General features: G+C 38.0%; 1 protein-coding gene across 2 annotated transcripts; it reads right to left on the minus strand.

The window, feature by feature from the left end:
• Window positions 1–887: 887 nt before the first annotated feature.
• Window positions 888–19,636, minus strand: uts2r2 (urotensin-2 receptor 2). Of its 2 annotated transcripts, none has more exons than XM_026915929.3 (9): window positions 19,456–19,636; window positions 18,620–18,831; window positions 13,126–13,201; window positions 13,001–13,043; window positions 10,809–10,873; window positions 10,338–10,394; window positions 9,484–9,637; window positions 6,071–6,148; window positions 888–1,944 (listed from the first exon to the last, which is right to left on the minus strand). In XM_026915929.3, exons 1-9 carry the CDS (start codon window positions 19,521–19,523, stop codon window positions 1,897–1,899), a joined length of 801 nt encoding a protein of 266 aa, XP_026771730.3. In that variant the 5' UTR covers window positions 19,524–19,636; the 3' UTR covers window positions 888–1,896. The 2 variants fall into 2 exon arrangements, with proteins under 2 accessions (XP_026771730.3, XP_026771729.3); XM_026915928.3 differs by having other exon boundaries at window positions 6,071–6,194; window positions 19,456–19,634.
• Window positions 19,637–20,957: the final 1,321 nt, after the last annotated feature.

A 20,957-nucleotide genomic window follows, 5' to 3' on the forward strand; every position in this document is an offset into this window, starting at 1 on the left:
TGTAGCAACACACAAGAAAACTATTATTTCATGCTAAAATAACAGTATAAGACTGTAAGATGCCAGGTGAAGGTTAATACTTTTAGTGTTAGTTCAAAAGTAAGGGATATTAAGCAGATACCAGAAATGACTTTGGACAGATATACTGCTATAGATCTAAGAAAAACCTTTGGATAACCCTCTATAAATAATTCAAATGTTTCCATGGATAACCTTCTTATCAAATCTGTTTAGTTGCAGTATTTCTCTAAAGATACTTTCCTCTCAGATGTGGTCCTGGCATCAGAAAGACACAACTCCACTCCATGGCCAGTAGAGAAAGCAAAGAGATCAATTGGGGTTCATAAGTTCATCTCAACATCTCAATCATTCACTCAGCATGCTTCACATCCATCAGCAAAGCCTGGGCCATGGTAGTGGATTTATACGATCCTAACTGAGAGACCCCAGGTATAATATTCTGGATATTTCTTCAGACACCAAACACTCTACAATACGAGATTTGCCCAGAATAAAACATCACACACTTTCACATTATGCATTGATCTCAACCAAATGATCCTGGATTTCTCATGAACAAAGATGACTTTTTTTTCAGCTGAACTCAGCTCTGTCGTTTTAATCCTGATGAGAGATAGTGGGTCCCCCCATGCAGGGTTTTAAACACGTTGAATATTTATGATTATAAATCAGAAGAGTTAGGATTAAATGTTACACACTCCATACCATAGGATAATCTAGGAAGATGATCATTTATGAAGAACCTAATATCAGGACACCTTTTGCAATTTTTGGACTTTTTAAATCTTTCTTCATTTCTGTGGCCCAGGCATGTGTTTGTGTAACGTGAAGCAATGGAAGAAATGCCTTCTGGGGAAAGAATCTGGTTGAGGTCTCAGAACCACTGTTTAATATTCTCCACTGATGACAGCAATAAAACAGTGTATTAAGCTTAACTACGCTCAATTAAATCTCAAGCACTGAGATCAATAAATGACATTTATTGCAAAGATCATTTAGTCATGATTTGAATTGGCAGAATTAATTCAAGATCAAGATGTACTTTCCAGGGAGCAAGCAAATTGATGTATTTCCGTGCATGTCATGATAGTAAAAGGTCTGGTCGGAATATTTTGCATTAATAAACTTTTCCAGCACAGTAGCTTGTTTAGACCTTATGCTCCCTCTCTCAGGGAACATGATTGACAGACAGATGGTGCTATTGAAATACACTTGTTTAGAAGACTTCTCAACAGTTATGATAAAATGCATTGCAGTGCCATTGTTCAGACATTTTCACTCTAATAGACACAGTGCAGTCTAGGAAAGGTATTGAAAGCTAAACTCCCGCAAACGCTTTTGAAAAGCTCCCTCAGTAGGCCATGAGTGATTTGATCTTCATGAGCAATTTCATTCATACCACCTGTTGAGAATTTCCACTTGTGCTGTTTGTTCAATCTGTGATAACTGATCCAACTGTGACAAAAGGGATACAGCCAAGAAGACGCTACTTACCTGGAAAAAGACAAGCAGAGAAAGTCAAAGGAAGAAACACAGGAGAGGAGTGAAAGTCCACAGGAAATAAGATTTTGAAATTGTGAAAATTTTCTTTTCAATAAAATAATGAGCAATTATAACTCATGCAGTTATTGTTGTTCTTCCAATTCAGCAAGTTCTTAATGTCTGTTAAATCTTTCCCAAAGAAAACAAAATAGGAATGTGAAATCTTCAATTGAATAGTTAAGTATCTTCTCATGTTCTGTTTTTTTTTTTGTCCCAGGGCTCCAGCCAGTATCTCAGGAGGACCCTATGGTAAGCTGGGATCAGCTATAGCATAATCAGGATCACACGTGAAGGACACAGTGATGGCGTAACGCGTGCCCCATGCCACCTTCTCTACACGGTGGAGGTTCTCGGAGCCTGAGGAAAAGAAAGACACTCGCCCTGCGAAGAAAAAGAGTATGATGATCACAGATGAGAGTGTTTTAGATAATTCCAACATTCAACATAGAACACTGAATTGTAGTTTGTTTTCAGTTTGGTATTAAATGTATGTGATGTTTTAAGCTATAAATGGTAAGCAACACAGAGAAGCTGTGCTTGTGATGACACTGTTTAGAAAAGTAGTGACAGAAATTCCTAGTGTGTCTCAGGACCGTAGTCACACATTTAAAATGCTTCATGCTCACTGGCCACTCGGGCATCATCAAAACCAATTGGACAAGCGTGCGTCTGTTCAGAGAGAACTGTACTATTGAAATAGATAGCTACATAAGATAGCTACATAACATGATCTGTGGCACCAAAACGAAACAGTTACAAAAGTAAGATATTTATGTGAATTACCCCTGCTATGTCCGCACAGCTTTGACCTTTGAAGACTGCTATTTAGCATGGAAATCATTTTGAACTTTAGGAAGGTGGTTGTGCATTTACTGATTTACTGAGTAAAAGCTGTTTTTTCTTTAAAGCTACACAAATCCAAGAAACTGAGGGCCAGTCTGTAATATTAGAGATTGCACAATTTATGAACCTGGCTTGGATATTTAAGTGAGTGGCAGCAATAAGCAACACCAAACCCAATAACCATTTCAGTACAAAGAGCTATTTGTGTTTGAGAGGTTTTAATGTTCAAAAACATTATTATTTAAACACAGAACTAGGTATCTGGTGGATAAAGAAGGATGTGTAATGGCAGGAGTAACATTAATAGTCACATGCCTGATCTTTCACTGATTCAGACCATTAATGCAGTGGGTCATGAAGCATAGCCAGGGGGTCCATGCTTTATTTGTTATTATTATTTTTTTTTTGTATTATTGTGTTACAGGAGTGAAAATCGCAACCAAACATTATCAAAGCAGTTATATTTATTATTGAGTTCTTATAGTTATTAGCCTGTTTGACTGACCCCTTCAATTAAATGTGTTCAATTCAAACCTTAATGACTGAAAAACAAGTCAGCCTAGAAATCATGTGAACTTCAATCTAATGAGTCCTGTTCCTTTGCTACAATTAAGAATCCTTACACTGACTTTAGTCAATAATGGTCACAAATTGTAATCTATATGCTTTGATTTTACCTCTCACAATTGGACCATGTATGATGGTGTAATTAGCCTAGTGAAAAGGTTAATTGGTTTGCAAGACAAGCTCTCTAAAACCAGCAGCATGTGCTATTCCTATACATACGCTTATCATTAAACATCATAACATCTTGAGAATCTCTGAGAATATTATGCAACAATTACTTAACACTTAATAAAGACAAGTGAGCCACTTTAATAGCGGCCACTGACACTGACTTCCTGGTTTCACAGATGATGGGGAGCTCTTGTTCTTCTCCATTCTCATCTTATCTGTTCACATGATTTGTGTCTTAGGCTTCTTTGAAGTAAACTACTCCCTGCCTTTGTGCTCTTAATGTTTAACAGTTACATTTTATGGTGCAAATTGCTGGCCAAGAATGGAAGGACAATATAAATGGGATGTGATTCCTATATTTTGTAATATAAATGCAAATGAAATTTTAAGCAGTCATTCTGCTGTCACTTTAACTTCATAGAGTAAAAACAATAAAACCTGGCAACATCGAATATGAGTAATATCCTGAGTTGTATCCTCAGTGTAAAGTAGCCAATAAATAAATAAATAAATAAATAAATAAATAAATAAATACCAGACTCATGTACTGAATGAATGTACTCATGCAGTGATAATATCCATTCCATCATATCCAAAACAGATCAGTATAATCCTTTATAATTTAATCTTTCTAAAACTTCCTCTGTCTCTTTCTCTGCTATCCCTCCTTTTGGACAAACACCGAGCCAAAAACGTCCCCTCGCAGTGCAGTCCACTGCCACATTTGATTTGAGCAGTAACAGGCAGGAACACACCTTTCACTTCCTATAAACACAGTGAGCGACCTCCGGGTTGTCCCCTGCGGTTGGTGGCTGTGATTCACCAATCTGTGAAAGCAGCTGTTCTCCCCTACCTAACCACCATTTACCCTCCCCTCCCCCCCAGCATGCCTCCAGCACCATATTCCAGTTTCCTCGCTGTGACAGACAGATGTGCCCTTTTTATTTAACACCTTTCCACTCCCGCTAGCATTTCCCCTCCCGTTAGGCCTTTTATTTCTCTTCACATGCCTTATATCTATTTCATTCCTTGACCTGTCGCCCTCTGAACCTCATATCAGTGCCCTTCATATCCGCCCTCCACCCACCACCTCCCCACATCCCATTTTCCACTCCGTTTCTCAAGTGGCTAATGCCTGTCATTGTTCCCCTCCCCCTCAGAGGGAGGCTGATTATCAGTCACACCATTGCTGAGCTTACTGCCAGGCTAGTAATTACCTTAGTGAAGTTCATAGGTTCATCTGCCCATGATTGCTAATCAACACAAAATGACTGTCTCAGCATAGCTGTGCAGAAAACTGTGGCTCTTTTAGACCAACCCTTTCAATGTGTCATACAGCAATTCAGAACCGACAGGGAGGACGATAACCTGAACATCAGTGCGCTGATGGACAGGATGTGTCCAAAGTTCTTTCAAAACTGAAAGGTTGAGAAATATTACAGCACCTGAGTTTGCTGTTTTTTTTGTACCCAGAAGTTACGCTTACTAGAGAACCCCTTCTGTGATTGGGAGTTTTAAGCAAAAGCATATCAACTACCCTGTCTGCAACTTTCCACGTGCTCAGAGCGCACCGAGTGACAGAACGCCTCTCTTTAGCTCTCTCCTGTGTGGTATGTGCAGAGCGAGATGCTTTTTTCTGCAAAAAAGTTAGCTTAGTCTCTAAATATGTAGTTTCCATAAATAGAGCTGTGCTAGTGCTCTAGCAAGCGAATGGCAGTCATTATCCCCTCAGGTTAGATAGATTTAAAAAAAAAAAAAAAAAAAAAAGCTTTTCATATAATCCATCAGACCATACAATAGAAGCGTGCCTTTTTGCACTGGTCAGCCTAATCAGCTGGCTATTTGTGGATCGTGTCAACATGCGGGTTTAGCGAAAGGTTACATAAAAGAAAAGGCACAACAGATGAGTCAGTAACACAGGTTTGTTTCCACAACATTCAATACTCTAATGATTGATAAATCGAAGAGCGTGCGTTCGCAGTAAAACAGCCTATCTGGTAAGTATGACTAATACTCTTGTGTTTCAAAAAATATGCAATGTAAAAGTACAAAAGCATGATGACAGTTGTGTTTTTGTCCTTCCCAAATGTTATTTTAATCCACAAATATTTTCATGGTCAGTCTGAATTACCAAAAATGGTTCATTTAATGCTACTAGTAAATATGTTCATCAATATACACACATTTCTAAATTAGTGCATAAAGAAATAAAGATCCTCAAAGAGATCCAGGTAATGGACAAACATTAAGAGCAGAGAATGCAGGTAATGTAGTTCTCAAAGGACAGGAAGCTATTATTATCACCACTAATCACAAATAATTGACACCTTCTTACAGACTCAGTGGCTCATGAGCAAAACAGCTTGGGTCAATAATTACATACCTGCACAAATAAATTACTTAGAAATACATGGAGACAAATTGAAGACAAAATGCAGAGGCAGGAACATCACATGTGTTCAGTCAGATAACTCCGTTAAATCCATGAAAACTGACTTTCAGCATGACACCCAGCCCAAACACAAAAAAGGCAGCTTTCTAGCAGCTTAAATGTTTAAAACGTTGCATTAATAAGATGCCTAACTGTAATCCAAGCCTCAAATCTACCACTGTTTAAAAAGTGTCATGCAAAAGCAGCGTCAAGAAAACTGTAAATAAGCCGTAAGCAAGCTGGCACAAACCTTTCATATCAACCTAGCGTAAGTGATAGACAGAGAAATTACAGGCTTCTTGTTAACAATTCCATTATCCTGCATTACTGTCAAGATGCTAAGTACTTATTCAACCAGTACATGAGGGCAAATTTGGTCTCACAATTAGTTCACTTTCAACAGGATTTTACACATGTGCTCAGGTTTGACTTTACAATTTAATTCAACAAAATACTAGATGATGTCCTAAATTAATTCAGCAAAGTGATGTGTACCTGCACGGGGCTCCACTGTTCGGTTGCTATTTGGGTCCATAAAGATGAATCGCCCCCCTCCAAAATCCAGACCATAATCTGTTAGGTAGAGTAATGATGTGTAGTCAAAGGACCCATATGTCACCTGGAGAAACCATAAATTTGCTAATTCAGTCTATCTGCCAGACACATTCCAAGCAAGTTTCTTTTTCCCCCCCAAAAAAAATCATATTTCACGGTTAAATTGAATAAATAACATTAAATGATTTGCACTGTGAAACATTTTCTCCTTAATCTAATATAAATAAGTTCTAATTTTCCTTATCATGCACTGACAGTTTTCCACTCTTGTGTCCCTGAGTTTTTATGGGATGGGAACGTCCAGTGTATCCAAATTGAATAAGTCTCATATTTCTAGATTTAACTTCAGGTTTAACGTTATTAGGAACTCCATAAGGATAAGACCAGTCCTGCTTTGGCTGTCTCCAGGACATATTCAAGAAAATAGAAATAGTCTAAATCCCAGGGGTTTTTTTTCTTTCATACTTCACAGATAAAAAGGTCCTCTCTAATCTTAAGGAAGCAAATGGTGCCAGCATGTAAAATTGCATCATGTTAATACCTGAGTGGTTTAATTTCTATGTAAATGCAGGTAAAAGGTAGTCTGGGGGGGCAATTAGAACATGTGTGGTGGGGAATGACAGGTGATGGCAGCAGGGAAGTTTCTGAATGTAGCTTATGCAGCTGTATTATAAACACACAGTGGCCTGAAAGAATGAAAAGACAAGTGGCCCTGTCTTAAATATTCAGTATCTAATCATCTTAATGTTTGCTATCAAAAGAAACAGATCACACTTCAGACATATATACATTTCCAAACACAGATTTCCCTACTGTAAATGTATAAAGCATTTAATCATGATTCAAACTCAAACATGCGTAAAGGTACTTATAATCTCAGTTTAATCACAACCGAGAAATTTAAGTAACCTTAATAAAGGAACAAATAAATAAACAGACTGTTTTATAAGCCTATTCATTACTGATTAGATTAAGAGTTTAGGGAAGGTGAGCTCATCTCTCATCAGCATGCTAGGAAGCATCTTATGTAAGCACTGAAGAACACATCTGCTCACCACATTCATTAACAAATGAACAGTCTGTGGTGAGCTCTGGCTAAAATCCTGCACTGTGAGAAATCATATATTAACTCTGCCAGGAATGTGCCTTTAAAGATAGCATAAGATTCAATTATAAATGCTGACTTCAGTAAACAGATGGATTTTTTTTTTTTCCTCCCATGTAGCTCATCGTCTGCTCTGATTATCTCAAGCGATGATGCTTTTGAAGTCAGGCCAAGAGTCAAGCAATCCCCCCTCCCCAATTAGAGTGGGAGAGAGCAGATTGCATCTCCAATGAAACACACTCTGACTTCATTCCTAAGCTCGACCAAATATCAGAAGATAATTGAAGGGGATCTCGAAACACTGCATTGTAAGCACTAGGTTGCAACTCTGAAGTAAGATCACAAGAAAGTAGATGCTATAGGATAAACAATTTCATTGAAACATTGCAAGGCAATATTTCATAAAATAAAATCCACCAAAACACAGCAAAATAAAAAGTTTCTTTGGTTTACTATACATCAAATCATTATGCAAAGAAAGACAATGAAAAGCAATAGACTTGGTTATAGATTACATAATTAGTAACTCTGCCCTGCACAGTTGAGTGATTTTCCTGCTCTAAAACACTCATGTTGACTATGGAAGGAATGTTTTATTTTACCCCTCTGAAATACCTGGATACTTTCCTGAGGGCATGTCAAGACTTTCCTACAAAGTCATGAAATGACAAATGACAGTATTTGCAATAAATACCACTAGAATATGCCATGTTTACCTTTCAAAGCTATTTGCTTAATGTCTTGTGACTACGGTTAGAGCTACAGGGAACCTTTCCTCCAAAACTGGTGACAGATTCCTATAATCTCTTCTCTCACTATGAGTGTATTTTTCATGCAGTTCTAGCGTTTTCTGGTGAAATGCTATGGAACACTGTTCAGCCGTATTTTATGAAAATTTTATGAATTGCTCAATGTTATTCCTCAGTAGAGTGTGCTGTTCTCAGTTTAGTCTGCTGGATTAGATGAATTTCTGCAAATACACACATGCACATACTCGTGCAGCCACTGTCTGAATTCTCTGGAAGTCAAAGACAGGCCTCGGTATTGGCCAATTTAAGGACACAGTGTCTGATGACATAGTGAGAATTAACTATGCTAAGTCAATACCTAGCTGACTGTGGCTCCCCTTAGTAGAGCTGGACAGCACACTGGATGTACTGATCACCGCACCATCTACTGTCCTCCTCTACTGTGGATTCAGTCGCTGTTATACAGAATTCAGCAACTACGCCTGTTTGTGGCCTCAAGGTGGTTGAAAGGACATTGGTTTCTACCTGAGCAGATCTGCTGTACTAAAAAGATTGAGAGTTTTGGCACCCTCAGCCAGGTCACCTGTGCTTCTGAGTTTGGGCCCTTGGAATGAGTCACAAATAGAGGCCTGAGATCTAACAGTTGAGGAAACACTCTGGAATTCAAGAGTCTGTAGTACACAGGCCTTCTGCGCCTTCAGATGGAAGCTCTTTCAAGAATGGTGTATAACTCATTGACTGGATTTGGTGAAATCCCCAATTCCGAAGTCCCCATCTAGTTTAAACATGTATGTGAGACTAACTGATATTAGAAATGGTCGGCCATCAGAAAGATGCTGGAGATAAAGCATTACTTGTTGAACCAGTGTTCAGATATTTTAGAGGTCAGCATATGTTAGGTTTGATCATGATTGCAAGTTTTCAAAAGAACCCATCAGAATACAGGCTCCTGTTAGGGTGTAACCTTTAAAAAGAACCAGTCAGCATACAGGTTCCTTTCATGACACTGGCTTTGTGATTTCGATTCGATTCTCAGAATATTTTGAACAAAATTTGAATGAAGAAAAATTATGACTGAAAAGAGTACTTTTTTTCTGAATTGTGAACATTGAAAAACAATGTACGTTTTTGTCAAAATCAATCAAAAATTGCTACAAACACAAGTTTAATATTGTACAAAATGTACTACTGGTTCACCTTATCTTAAAAATAAATAAATGTATAAATTCTCCCACAAAAGTTGATTGAATAAACAAAGTGTCTGATCTGGGGATTTTGAAAATGACTTACTGAAACATAATAAGCTGAATAGCAGAAATGGAGCTCCAAAGTTGGCTAAAATGCCCGGTTTCTGCGGCCTTTGGTGTCGTTTGAAAACCACTGAAAAGCTTTTTCTAACCATTATAACATGGCCATGTAACCATATATAGTATAACGTGTGTCACGATGCATCATTACACCCCTAGTTCCTGTGAGATCAATGCGTGTGTGTGTGTCACCTTGTCAATATGTGGGTGCCAGTACTCATCATGAGTGGTCTTAGCACTGGTGCTGTTGATGCGGGAGAAGAAGGTGGGCTTGGTGAGGTACAGCTTACTGGAGTCCAATCCAAATGTTTCAGCAATCACCCTCTGAATGCGGCCACGTACAGCCCTGATTTGCAGTAGGACATATTCATGAGGAATTCATGAGTGTTTTTTTAAAGAATGATTTTTTTTAAAAAATCAAGTGCAAAAGTTAGACCTTATGAAAATGAAGAAGACAAAGAAATGTCATTTAGCAGCACATAGATTTTGTGTGTTAGTTTTCACAGATGTTCTTTCATGATCACAAGGTTAAAAAAAAAACAAAACAAAAAGTGATATTAATAAGATATAAATAGTGCAATGACACTGCATTTTTAATTTTCTTTAATTATTTGAATTCCCTCCCTTTATTTATTTTTTCATATCTTCTCAGCAGCTAGCCCCATAACCCACTGCCTCACACATTCTTCTTGACATTTGTTGTAACTATGCCAGATTGCTCTGCCAATCTTTGCCCACTGCCCTATTTTTTGTGACGTACCTGTTACAAATCTGCCAGAAGTGGCACAATGCCTTCATCGTATCATAGAAATACAGAAGGATATGACAAAACATCTCTTCAAAGTATCTATCTGTTGATTTTGCCTTTTGTTTGGCCCATTGTCATGCTGCCAGTATACTCTGATATTTCATTTTAATATCTTTTAGCATCGATTCTACTTTTCTCTAATTAATTTGTGAATGAGCCACTGCACAAAAATGACAGTACAATAACTTTAAAGCTGACACTACCATGAATGACTGAATGAATAAAATTGAAGATATACCTGTAGAGTTCAAAATCCTCTTCAGTGAAGATATCTCTTATTTGATTACTAAAATATCTGGAGAAAAGAGAGCAGATGAGCCAAATAAAATGGATTGACCCTGAACGATCCTGATATATAAAGACTGGAATAAAAGGACTGGTAAACATATACAGGCTCAGTGCAGACACACTGTAGCATCCTGGACCCAACAGCACATGCCACATGGTAAAGTGAACGGTGTCAGTCTGCAGTGTAACTCCACAAAACGGCAGACTTTTCAGGGAAAAATCCAGGTGTTAAGAAATAAAAGTCTTGCTCGGTTTTCCAATAAAAAAGGCAGTGATTATGCAGACTTTGATGTGCAGATGAAAGGCACAGTCAGACACATTGTGTTAGCTTTGAGACGTAATAAACCAACTGAGCAGAGGTGAGTCACATGCACAATTTTATGTTTCTGTTTAGTGGTGTTTGCCTGACTTATTTGCTCACCTGTAGATATTGACAAACTTTTTCCCCATTGACAAAGCTCCAGAGTGCAGATCCAGAATGGATGCCTACTCGCACACACACACAAACAAACACACACAAACAAACACACACACAGACACACACAGAGCAGATCAAATAATTGGAAACATACAGTTGCATAGGTTTTATGAAAGCAATAGCCTGTGCTGGAAAACACACAAGAGCAACGCTTCCCCACAGAGCTAAATGAATATTCCAGATGAGATTTAAAAAATGCAGGCTGCTTGGTACCGGTGCTTACAGTGTTCACAGTCTCTCTGCACTTTAGTGTGATTAAGTCTGCTGCAACGCTCAGCAGATGGATGCATGGCAGCTGTGGGATTCTCTGCACTTAGTCTCAGCACAACACATTAATAATTCCCAAAGCATCTGGCTTGATCCCAAACACACACCACTGCTCCGCCCACAGCTCAACACAGCCACACTTCATAAAAAGATGCCTTGCATGAAGAGGCAGCGAGGCTGGGTTAGTGTCTTGAACCATAAGCCTCTTGGAAAGCTGACAGGATTTTGTGCAGTCTGAAAAGCCTTCCAAGTACCGTAATGGTAATATTTCTGAAAGGTGTCCTGAAAGCTGTGGTAAGAAATAAAATGTCAGAGAATTGCAAAATTGTGATTCATCTACTGCCTGTCATTGATTTTTTTAAAGCACTAATCCCAAAGCTAGGATTAAAAGAACTGTGGCTTTAATAGTGTTGCTTTAGCAGCAGGAAGGTCCAGTGCTTAAGGCATTTATTATTATAGTGACAAGCTGAAGAGCCCCAAAAGTTTCTCTTTCCCTTTATGAATGTAGCAGCCATTATGAATCTTGACACGACGTTACCATGCCGCACAAGTGATCAGAATTAATATCACAAAATTCTCTTTACTGCTAAAACTATCACTATTTTGAACTATTCATTTTTAATTTTTGCTTCTCAGTAAAAGAGTTCAGTTTGTCAATTTGAGTTTTCATTCAATTTGTTTATTTTAATGTTAGTTAATTTATTTATTTTTCATGTTCATCTTGCAGCTGGTAGCGAAAACTACATCAGCTTGGGGATGAACACAAAGTCTGTTAATTATTAAGCAGTGAAGCTGAACATCACTTTATTTCTGAGTGAGAAGAGGAAAAATTATGCATGCGTGTTTGGCATGTGCTGTTAACAAATATGCTTGTACTTATATAAATTCATGAGTTCTCTGAATATGTGGGAACAGATTGAGCATAAAAAAAACGAATGGAAGCCTAAATGCGGAAAATGTTCAAGTTGGCTTGGACCCACGTCTTGCCTTTGGTAACAGGGTACAAATGTCCAAACAGATGCTTTAAAAATGAAGCTCCAGGACATTCTAGGACTTCGCAAGAGATTTATATTTAAAAATATCTCATTTGGATTAAAATGACATTTCATAGGCATTAAAAATTACATCAGGTATTGAGGTGATATAAACTAGGCTGATGGTTGTGGGTGTCAGGTGTAGGTCTCGATCCGAAAGTGGCGATTCACCTAAATCATTTAAAATGTTCGAATTAACTAAAATATTAAAAAAAATATTAAATAAAGTATGCTAGCATTTTTGGGCCAAGGTAGTATTACCAAATATATTTATTAATATTTGAGATATTTTAAAAAAATTTTAAATCATAGCAAAGTAACTGAATTGAACTGGAATTTCAGATTTATGATGATGATCATTTCCTAAAGAATCAGTCTAAGGAAAATCTTATAAGTCTAGAAATAGGTTCAGACTTATTTTTCTCATGACATAAAACAAATTAAATTGCTTTTTTTTAAACTAAAGAACTCTACGATCTTCAAAAACAGGACAATTTATCAGGTTTTCCAGTGCCTATAATTTAAAACAAATCCTTCAGGGAGGCTATGTGTGATTTTTTTTTTTAAAAAAAAAAAGAAGGGTGAGTATAACATCTAACATGCGAAAGTCAGACTGATGAGACTAACATCTGAGCATTGCTTGTCAGATTAATTGCATTTTTTAAACGAATGGTCTAGTAGTATACTGCCCCCTTGTGTAATTTACAGGGATGTGCACAGAGGAGCAAATTGCCACCTGGATAGATACTTAGACTCAGCTAATTGTCATCAGATGTTTGAGAAAATTAGTAATGAGATTACAGATTGAATCTAAGATTAAGGAAATCTACTCACGCCTCCATCTGAACCACCGAGCTCCAGGCCCCTTTCCGCTATCCTGTGGAATCCGAGAGAACATTTTATTACAAGAGTGTGTGCAGTTCTCTTGGACGGGTTTCAGAGTGAGTGTGTGTGTTCACCTCCTCAGTATCTGTGCCTCGTCTGTGGTTACAACGCTGTCTGAAACCGCTCGGCCACATTTGGTAGGGGTGCAGCCTGAGGACAGAACATTTTCCACACATTAACAGATACGAAGTGAACATCTAGGCTTTTTTTTTTTTTTAATCAGCTGTTCTGTCGTTAACAAAATCTTAATATTATGATGTGACAAGAATATGTTACAGAGTAAACATCTCAAATTAACATCCCTAACTCATTCCGTGTGTTTCCATTACACAGGGTATCTGACCTGCAGTGTTTTTGCTCCTTCCAGCTCTTATCCACATGCTGATTTACAGCGTGTGAAAGATGCAGAGGCTGAACTGGGCCGGGAAACTCGTTAACTGAGGCGCTTCTTTTGTTCGGGGTGCGTGAATCTTTTTGATGCCTGTGCGCGAACCTGTAAATGACTTCCATATGGAGCATTCTCAGCTGAATGCAGTCTGTCACTCATAACCAAAATGGCTCACCTCATATCTAAATGCCATGATCATATGCAGTCTCACATTCAGCCTGTTTTTTTTTTTTTTTTGGTCTAAGCTCAATATTTAAATTCAGCATCTCATCTTGCCAGGTAAAAGAAGTAAAAATAAGTATTAGAAAACCATCCAAAAAAAGCTCCTCAAGTAAATTGCAATGTATCTGAACCAAAACGCTGCGAGCTCTTCCATCAGAAAGAGTTCTGGTCGTGTGAACTGCAAACAGTTTGAACAAATTCTTTTTAAACAAATAGTATGCAATATTAACCTGCTCACAGTGAAACTAATGGAGGTGTGCAGATCTGAATGGCAATTTCACAAACTATAGTTTGGGTCAAGTTTTGGGTCTTTTGTCCCCAGGATCTACGTCAGACAGCTATGCCTACAGATTTTTTTTTTTTTTCAGAGCAGTTTTATAGTATGTGTGTGTGTGTTGTATGTTTTATGTTCTAGACATTTCATACATGTTAAAACCATGACATTACATGACACTACATTAACCTGCTCACAGTTGCTTGTTCATTCATTCATTCATCTTCAGTAACTGCTTTATCCTGGTCAGGGTTACCATGGGAACATTGGCAACATGGGCACCATGCACACTCCCATTCAATCTCATTCATATTCACACCTATGGGCAATTTATAGTCGCCAATCCACCAACCAGCATGTTTTTGGGGGTTGGCAGGAAACTGGAGAACCCTGAGGAAACCCACAATGTCATGGCGAGAACATGTGAAACTCCACACACACAGTAATCCAAGCTCAAGATTGAAGCAAGGACCCTGGAGCTGTAAGATGGCAACACTACATTCTGCACCACTGTTCTGCCACACTGTTCATTCAAATCTCATTCAAATAACAAATGCAGTCATAATGTAATACCAAGCTTTCCACAACAAGCATTGGCAAAAACTGCTCTGTGCAACAGAACAAGAATTTAAATAGGAACCAAAGGCGTGAGCTGTACAATCTCAACCTTAACAACATTCAAAGATGTAACACATTTATTAGAGAAGCACTGTATAGTTTGAAAACTCCTGCAGAGCTTCATTCCAACACATTCAGTTCTAATGCTAAAAAACTGCCGAACACCAAGTCTACTACTTTAATGCAATTCATATAAACTTAATGAATCACGTTCATGTTGGCCAAATTCCTGAGCAGCTATACAGCCGATTCTGCAATGTTATTATGTGACCACTTATTTTCTATATAAATGTATATGGTGTCACCTCTTACTGTGCTCACTTTTCCATTCCATGTTTAATAACCCGGAACCTGTTCTTCACACATGGATTACTGAGTTTGCTGAATTTAATTGCTGACAACTTTAAATAATCCCGGATTTATAATGTGGATCAGCGTAAAGAAGACTAAACCATTCTGAATCGCTGCCTAATTGGCAAGTCCGTCCCAGCCACGCGTGCTCCATTCTTTTGCCAGGAAGCTATTACATTTGATGCAATAATAAGAAAAGGCATACATGTGTTATAAAATCACCCTGACCCTTTAGCTAATCCTGAAAATCTCCTTATAGAAAGGTACAGTTTTAAGCTGTTAAAGCTGTTAACACCACACATAAGTAATACAACCCCAAGTGATTTCTTTACAGTTTGACTCAAAATATGCACTGCTCTTTTGCTGGAGAATGCAAAAATAATTATATATACATATATATATATATATAGCGTGTGTGTGTGTGTGTGTGTAAAGTGAATCCTATTTTCCTAGTACTGCTGATATCTGTAGTCAGAAGAAAATTTTTTATACTTTCCTCCTCTCAGCCCCCCAGGCCAATCATACAGTGGAAATAAAAGTAATCTGACAATAAAATATCTATTATGGCTTCAAACGCTTCCCAGCGTTCTAACAGTAGCTCTTGTACTGCCAGAGAAATAAACTGAGCTCCTTCTCTTTCCATTCCTGCTCTCCAACTGCTGATCATGATTGCGTGTCTCAATATGTCTGCCCTCTCTCATCAACATGGGAGCACTCAATTACCTCAGAAAGCGCAATCCGGCTATTCTAATCAAATTTGCACGCGTGGTCAGAGAACCGAATTAATCTGTGGAATGATCACTATTAGCAGATCTGGGTCTGTGCGTATAAAGCCACTTAGAGTAACAGTTTTAGACTCAAGTGGCAAGAAATGAATAGAAATCAGGAAATTTACTCCAACACTGAGGCCTGGGATTAGGAGCATTTACTAGAAGGTCTTTAGGATTAAGAGTACTCTTAAACAGGTAGGTATTCTGGAGTGTTGCTGAAGTGTCTTTAAGTGGAAAGAGCAGTGGAAGGCTGCAGTACGGAGACACACATCTGTGTTTTTACTCACAGATTTAATCGGTAATCAAATCCAAACCAAACTATTTGGCTAATTTCCATTTTGGACTTGCCACAGTGGAATGCTCTGTCCATTTGATCTCAAGAGTAAAACAGCATGAGGCAATACGTACATTGTAAATATAAATAAAAGCACATTTCCGTTATAAAGTGCTTCAGGCCCTAGACCAGTTATCCTTCATTTACTCGCATCTAATCACAATGTCATTCACTTTAGCTCTTATAGTACACTTTTTCTGATTGTTTGAAATGTTATAATTGGTATACCCGGTACTTTGATTACCATCAAACAGCTGGCTACATGGCATTAAAAGAACAATCAGCCATGAACGACTTGCATATTAAGCTTTATAATTAACACAGGATCTTTCATCTATATGTTGGTCTATTTTCTATAAACATTGGTTATCAGTTTTCTAGATTACCCACAATGCTGTTTGAATACCTGCTGAAGGCAGGCAGTACCTAAAAAGAGTGATGCAGCAGTGCTTTAGTAGTGCACCCAGCTCTCTCATCTCCTCATCTGTACTCTCAGTTCAAACAGATCAGCTTCCAGATCTTCAAATTTCAGCTACCATCAACACCAACGTGCTCGTCATCTCATACATCTCTAGTAGCTGCACTGCAGTCTGGAATCCCACCTCTGCTGTTTCCACTACTTCTGTATGAGATTTCTCATTAATATGACATTGAATGTCACTGGAAAATGGTAAGTGAGAAAAGAATCTCTTTTGTCTTTAGGAGCTAACAGAGAAACCTGGCCATTATCCCTTATGTCTCCTATTAAACGCCATTGTGAAGAGTGTGTAAATGTCAGCATGACACATAACCTCTCACAGGAATTATACACTCACCGTCCACTTTATTAGGAACACCTGTACATTTATGCAGTTATCTAATCAGCTAATCATGTGGCAGTAGCGCAATGCAAAAAAAATCAGGCAGATACAGGTCAAGAGCTTCAGTTAATGTTCACACTCAACATCAGAATGAAGAAAAAGTGTGATCTCTGTGACTTTGAGCTTGGCATAGACGATAGTACCAGATGAAGCGGAATCTGAGGCTATCATGGGCACAGACTCACCCAAACTGGGCAGTTTATTAAAAAAAAATCACCTTGTCTTTTTCCAGTCTTCAGCTTTCCAGTTTCTGTGAGTCTGTGCCCATCATAGCTTCATATTCTTGTTCCTGGCTGACAGGAGTGGAACTGGATGTGGTCTTCTGCTGTTGTAGCTCATCCACCTCAACGTTTGATGTATTGTGCATGCTGAGATGCTTTTCTGCTCACCACGGTTGTAAAGAGTGATTATTTGAGTTACTGTAGACTTCCTATCAGCTCAGACCAGTCTGGTCATTCGCATCTGATCTCTATCAGGAACAAGCTGTTTCAGCCTGCAGACCCTCCGCTCACAGGAAGTTTTTTGTTTTTCACACCATTGTGTGTAAACTCTAGAGACTGTTGTGTGTAAAATTCCCAGGAGATCAGCAGTTTCTGAAATACTCAACCAGCCCATCTGGCACCAACAACTATACCACAGTTAAAGTCACAGAGATCACACTGTTTCTTCATTCTGATTGATGTGAACATTACCAGAAGCTCTTGACCTGTACCTGGATGATTTTTTTCATTGAGCTGCTGCCGTACGATTGGCTGATTAGATAACTGCATGAATGTGCAGGTGTACAGGTGTTCCTAATAAAGTGGATGTTGAGTGTATAAATAAATACTAAAATATGACACCAACCAACAAATCAGCACTAGAATCACTGAAAATATATTTCACTAGAAATATATTTAATGTTTATCAGAGTTTTTTAATCACTTCCGCCATCTCTATAAACTGTTTTTATCCTGCCTAGTCAGGTTAAACCAAAATCTCCCCTCTTTTCTGATTTTCTTATTTCTCTTACACTAGCTCAGCTACAGGGTTTGTGTTTGGGTTCGGTGGAACTTTCATTTGAACAGAGAACAAACAGATGTTATTAATTAAACAGACAAAACCTTGAACACACCTCTGAAAGTAAATATGGAGTAAGTACATATCCTCTGTAGAAGTGGTGTTTAATCTGTTATTGTTGAGACTGTAGCTTTTCAAATGCACATTTACTTATTATTATTATTATTATTATTATTATTATTATTATTATGAACACACAATTCAACTGAACACAGAATCCATCACTGTTGTGAATGTGTCTGGTTTAATAGCTTACTTCTGGTGCACTCCTGTTTGCTAGTACCACATACGTGTTATTTATTTATTTATTTTTTTTTTAATCGAATTACTACTACTACTACTACTGTCGCAAAATTTACTCCTAGGAATAACTCCTACTCCTCTCCTGTTGCTCAGAGAACATTTACAACATATTTTACTCCTAGTGTTTAACTAAGAGTTAAGTGTTAAGTGTACTTTTAAGAATATAAGAGTAATTCTGACACATCATCTTATCATGTGTTTGTAAAGTGATGTATGAAAAAAGTGATGTATGATGTATGATGTATGAAAAGTCCTGGACGCTCCACTTCAGAAGACTTTGATGGACTAGATCAGGTGTGTTAGAAAAGGGCTTGAGCTAAAGTCTGTAGGAAAGCAAATAATAAAATAGATGCATGTGCTTGTGATAATATAGGTGCTTGTGATAATACCTGGGAACTGCTTGTATTTTTGATAATCTTCAGAGCATTGGACTACGAACACTCTGGGCTGTGTGAGTATTTCCCCTCTGGAGACCATAGTGTCCATGATGTCATTAGTCCAGATTGACCAGAGCCAGATCAGCAGTGCACACGTGCCAACAAGGGCCAGCACGAGAGCAGTGTATCCTCTGTATGATGACGCCTGTCTCTGTGCGATCCCCCTGCCCCAAACACATGCCACAATCTAATACACTTACAGATTTACTGATCACACACACACATACACACACACTGTATATACACACATCTGTTAGAGCATATAAAATCCTTGCAGTCTTTAACAATCTGTTATTCATAGTATAGGCACCATTATGCAGTATGTACTACACGTACGCTTCTGCACTAGTAGGCTACAGTGTGTAAGTGTGTGTGATTGTGTGTGTGTGTACTCACACACTGTATATACACACATCTGTTAAAGATTCAGAGCATATAAAATCCTTGCAGTTTTTAATAATGTTATTCATAGTACAGGCTCCATTATGCACTATGCACTACATGTAGGCTTGTGCACTAGTAGGCTACAGTGTGTAAGTGTGTGTGTGTGTGTGTGTGTGTGTGTGTGTGTGTACACACACTGTATATACACACATCTGTTAAAGATTCAGAGCATATAAAATCCTTGCAGTTTTTAATAATGTTATTCATAGTACAGGCTCCATTATGCACTATGCACTACATGTAGGCTTGTGCACTAGTAGGCTACAGTGTGTAAAGTGTCATTTGGGATTCAACCCAAACTACACAAAGGTGTTGTGTAGCAGATGGACTGGTTAATGTGTTACCTTTTAATTTTTTTCTCAATGATACTTGTGTCTGCGGTTTTAACGTTTCCTCGGCGTTGCACTGCCATTGTAAACTTCCACTCATCAGCTGAACTGACAGGAAACCAGGCATGCCACCTTCTACTTCTCCACGCACAGATTAAACACACAGCGCCACGTGAAGCTGGTAACGCTACTCTATTTCCGCCTCCGTATCATTTCAAAATAAAAGTCTCAAGCGGAACGCGACAAACTGCTCATTCGGGTTTATAAAGATCAGGCTATAGTATAAACAACATTGTAGAATATCTACCACAGCCTTGTAGAATTGTCCATTTTTATTGGTCAGAAGTGATGATTAATTATCTGTAACATCAGATCTGAAAATAGTGACGGCTTTAATATTTAGATTAATGCTCTGGATGATTTAGATTAATGGATGGATGGTTTTCTGCAGTAACAGATATGAAGGAATTTTCCTGTTATCTATATCAATATCATTTGTTAATCAGTATTATATCAGTCAGTATCTATGCAACAGTATTGAAAAGTGACCTTAAATCACCTCATGTATTAACTTTCAGAGCTTCACTTATATACTACACTGTACCATTTGTAGTACAGTGAAGGGTGACTTTATGCCTATGATCCTACAGGGATGTTTCTGTGAGAACGAACTGGTGTGACCTTGTAGGTGGTGTTTTTAATGTGAAGACTAATGTTGTTTTTGAACCATAAACTGACTGAACTCTCGCCACGGTTAAAACTAAGATAAGGGGATAGTGAAATAATTGGGGCGAGAGGCAGGTGTGTGATTAAAAGAAAGAAGAGAAAACTCTATCCGATGAGATCATTGTTTTAGAATTGTATAAAAGCATGGGCCATGACTATGTAAATCAGTTGCTCTGGAGACTATCTCGGCTTTGTTGTTTGATTCAATAAAGTCTATGGATTTTTGGCATCCAGAACCAATTGTCTTTGTAACTCATTTTCTTATTCTCATTTGCTGAAGTATTTGCCACGACACGGATAATTCACAGGGACTTGTATGCTGTGAATTATCCACATAATCTAAACTCACTGATATACTAAAGAAAATGTATATGGTGAAGCTTTCTCTAAGGAAAGACTTTCTGTTTCTTTAACATTTATGGAAGGAATCTCTAGTGTCAGCACTTTCGTAACAAAGTTAAAGTCATAAAGAGGACTTTTTTACACTTTCTGGATTCTCAAGTTGGTGTTTTTTGGTTTTTGTTGTTTTACTGCCTTCAAGAGACAGAAAAAGAGAAGAGAACATGACTGTTTATACTGCTGTTACATATGTGAAAACTGGAACTAACTTATTTCATGGATGTCACAGATACAATGCCATTTTTTGATAAATAAAATACGTTGTAATCATTGACAAATTGCTGTTGTAGTGTAAGAGGAATAAAACACTTCAGGACATACTGTTATTGAAAATTAATCAACTTCTGTGAGGTAGCAGGCCACATTACACCACCCATGCCGGTAATTTTGCT

The sequence above is a fragment of the Pangasianodon hypophthalmus genome, chromosome 12, assembly GCF_027358585.1.
Source record: "Pangasianodon hypophthalmus isolate fPanHyp1 chromosome 12, fPanHyp1.pri, whole genome shotgun sequence".
Classification (NCBI taxonomy): domain Eukaryota; kingdom Metazoa; phylum Chordata; class Actinopteri; order Siluriformes; family Pangasiidae; genus Pangasianodon; species Pangasianodon hypophthalmus.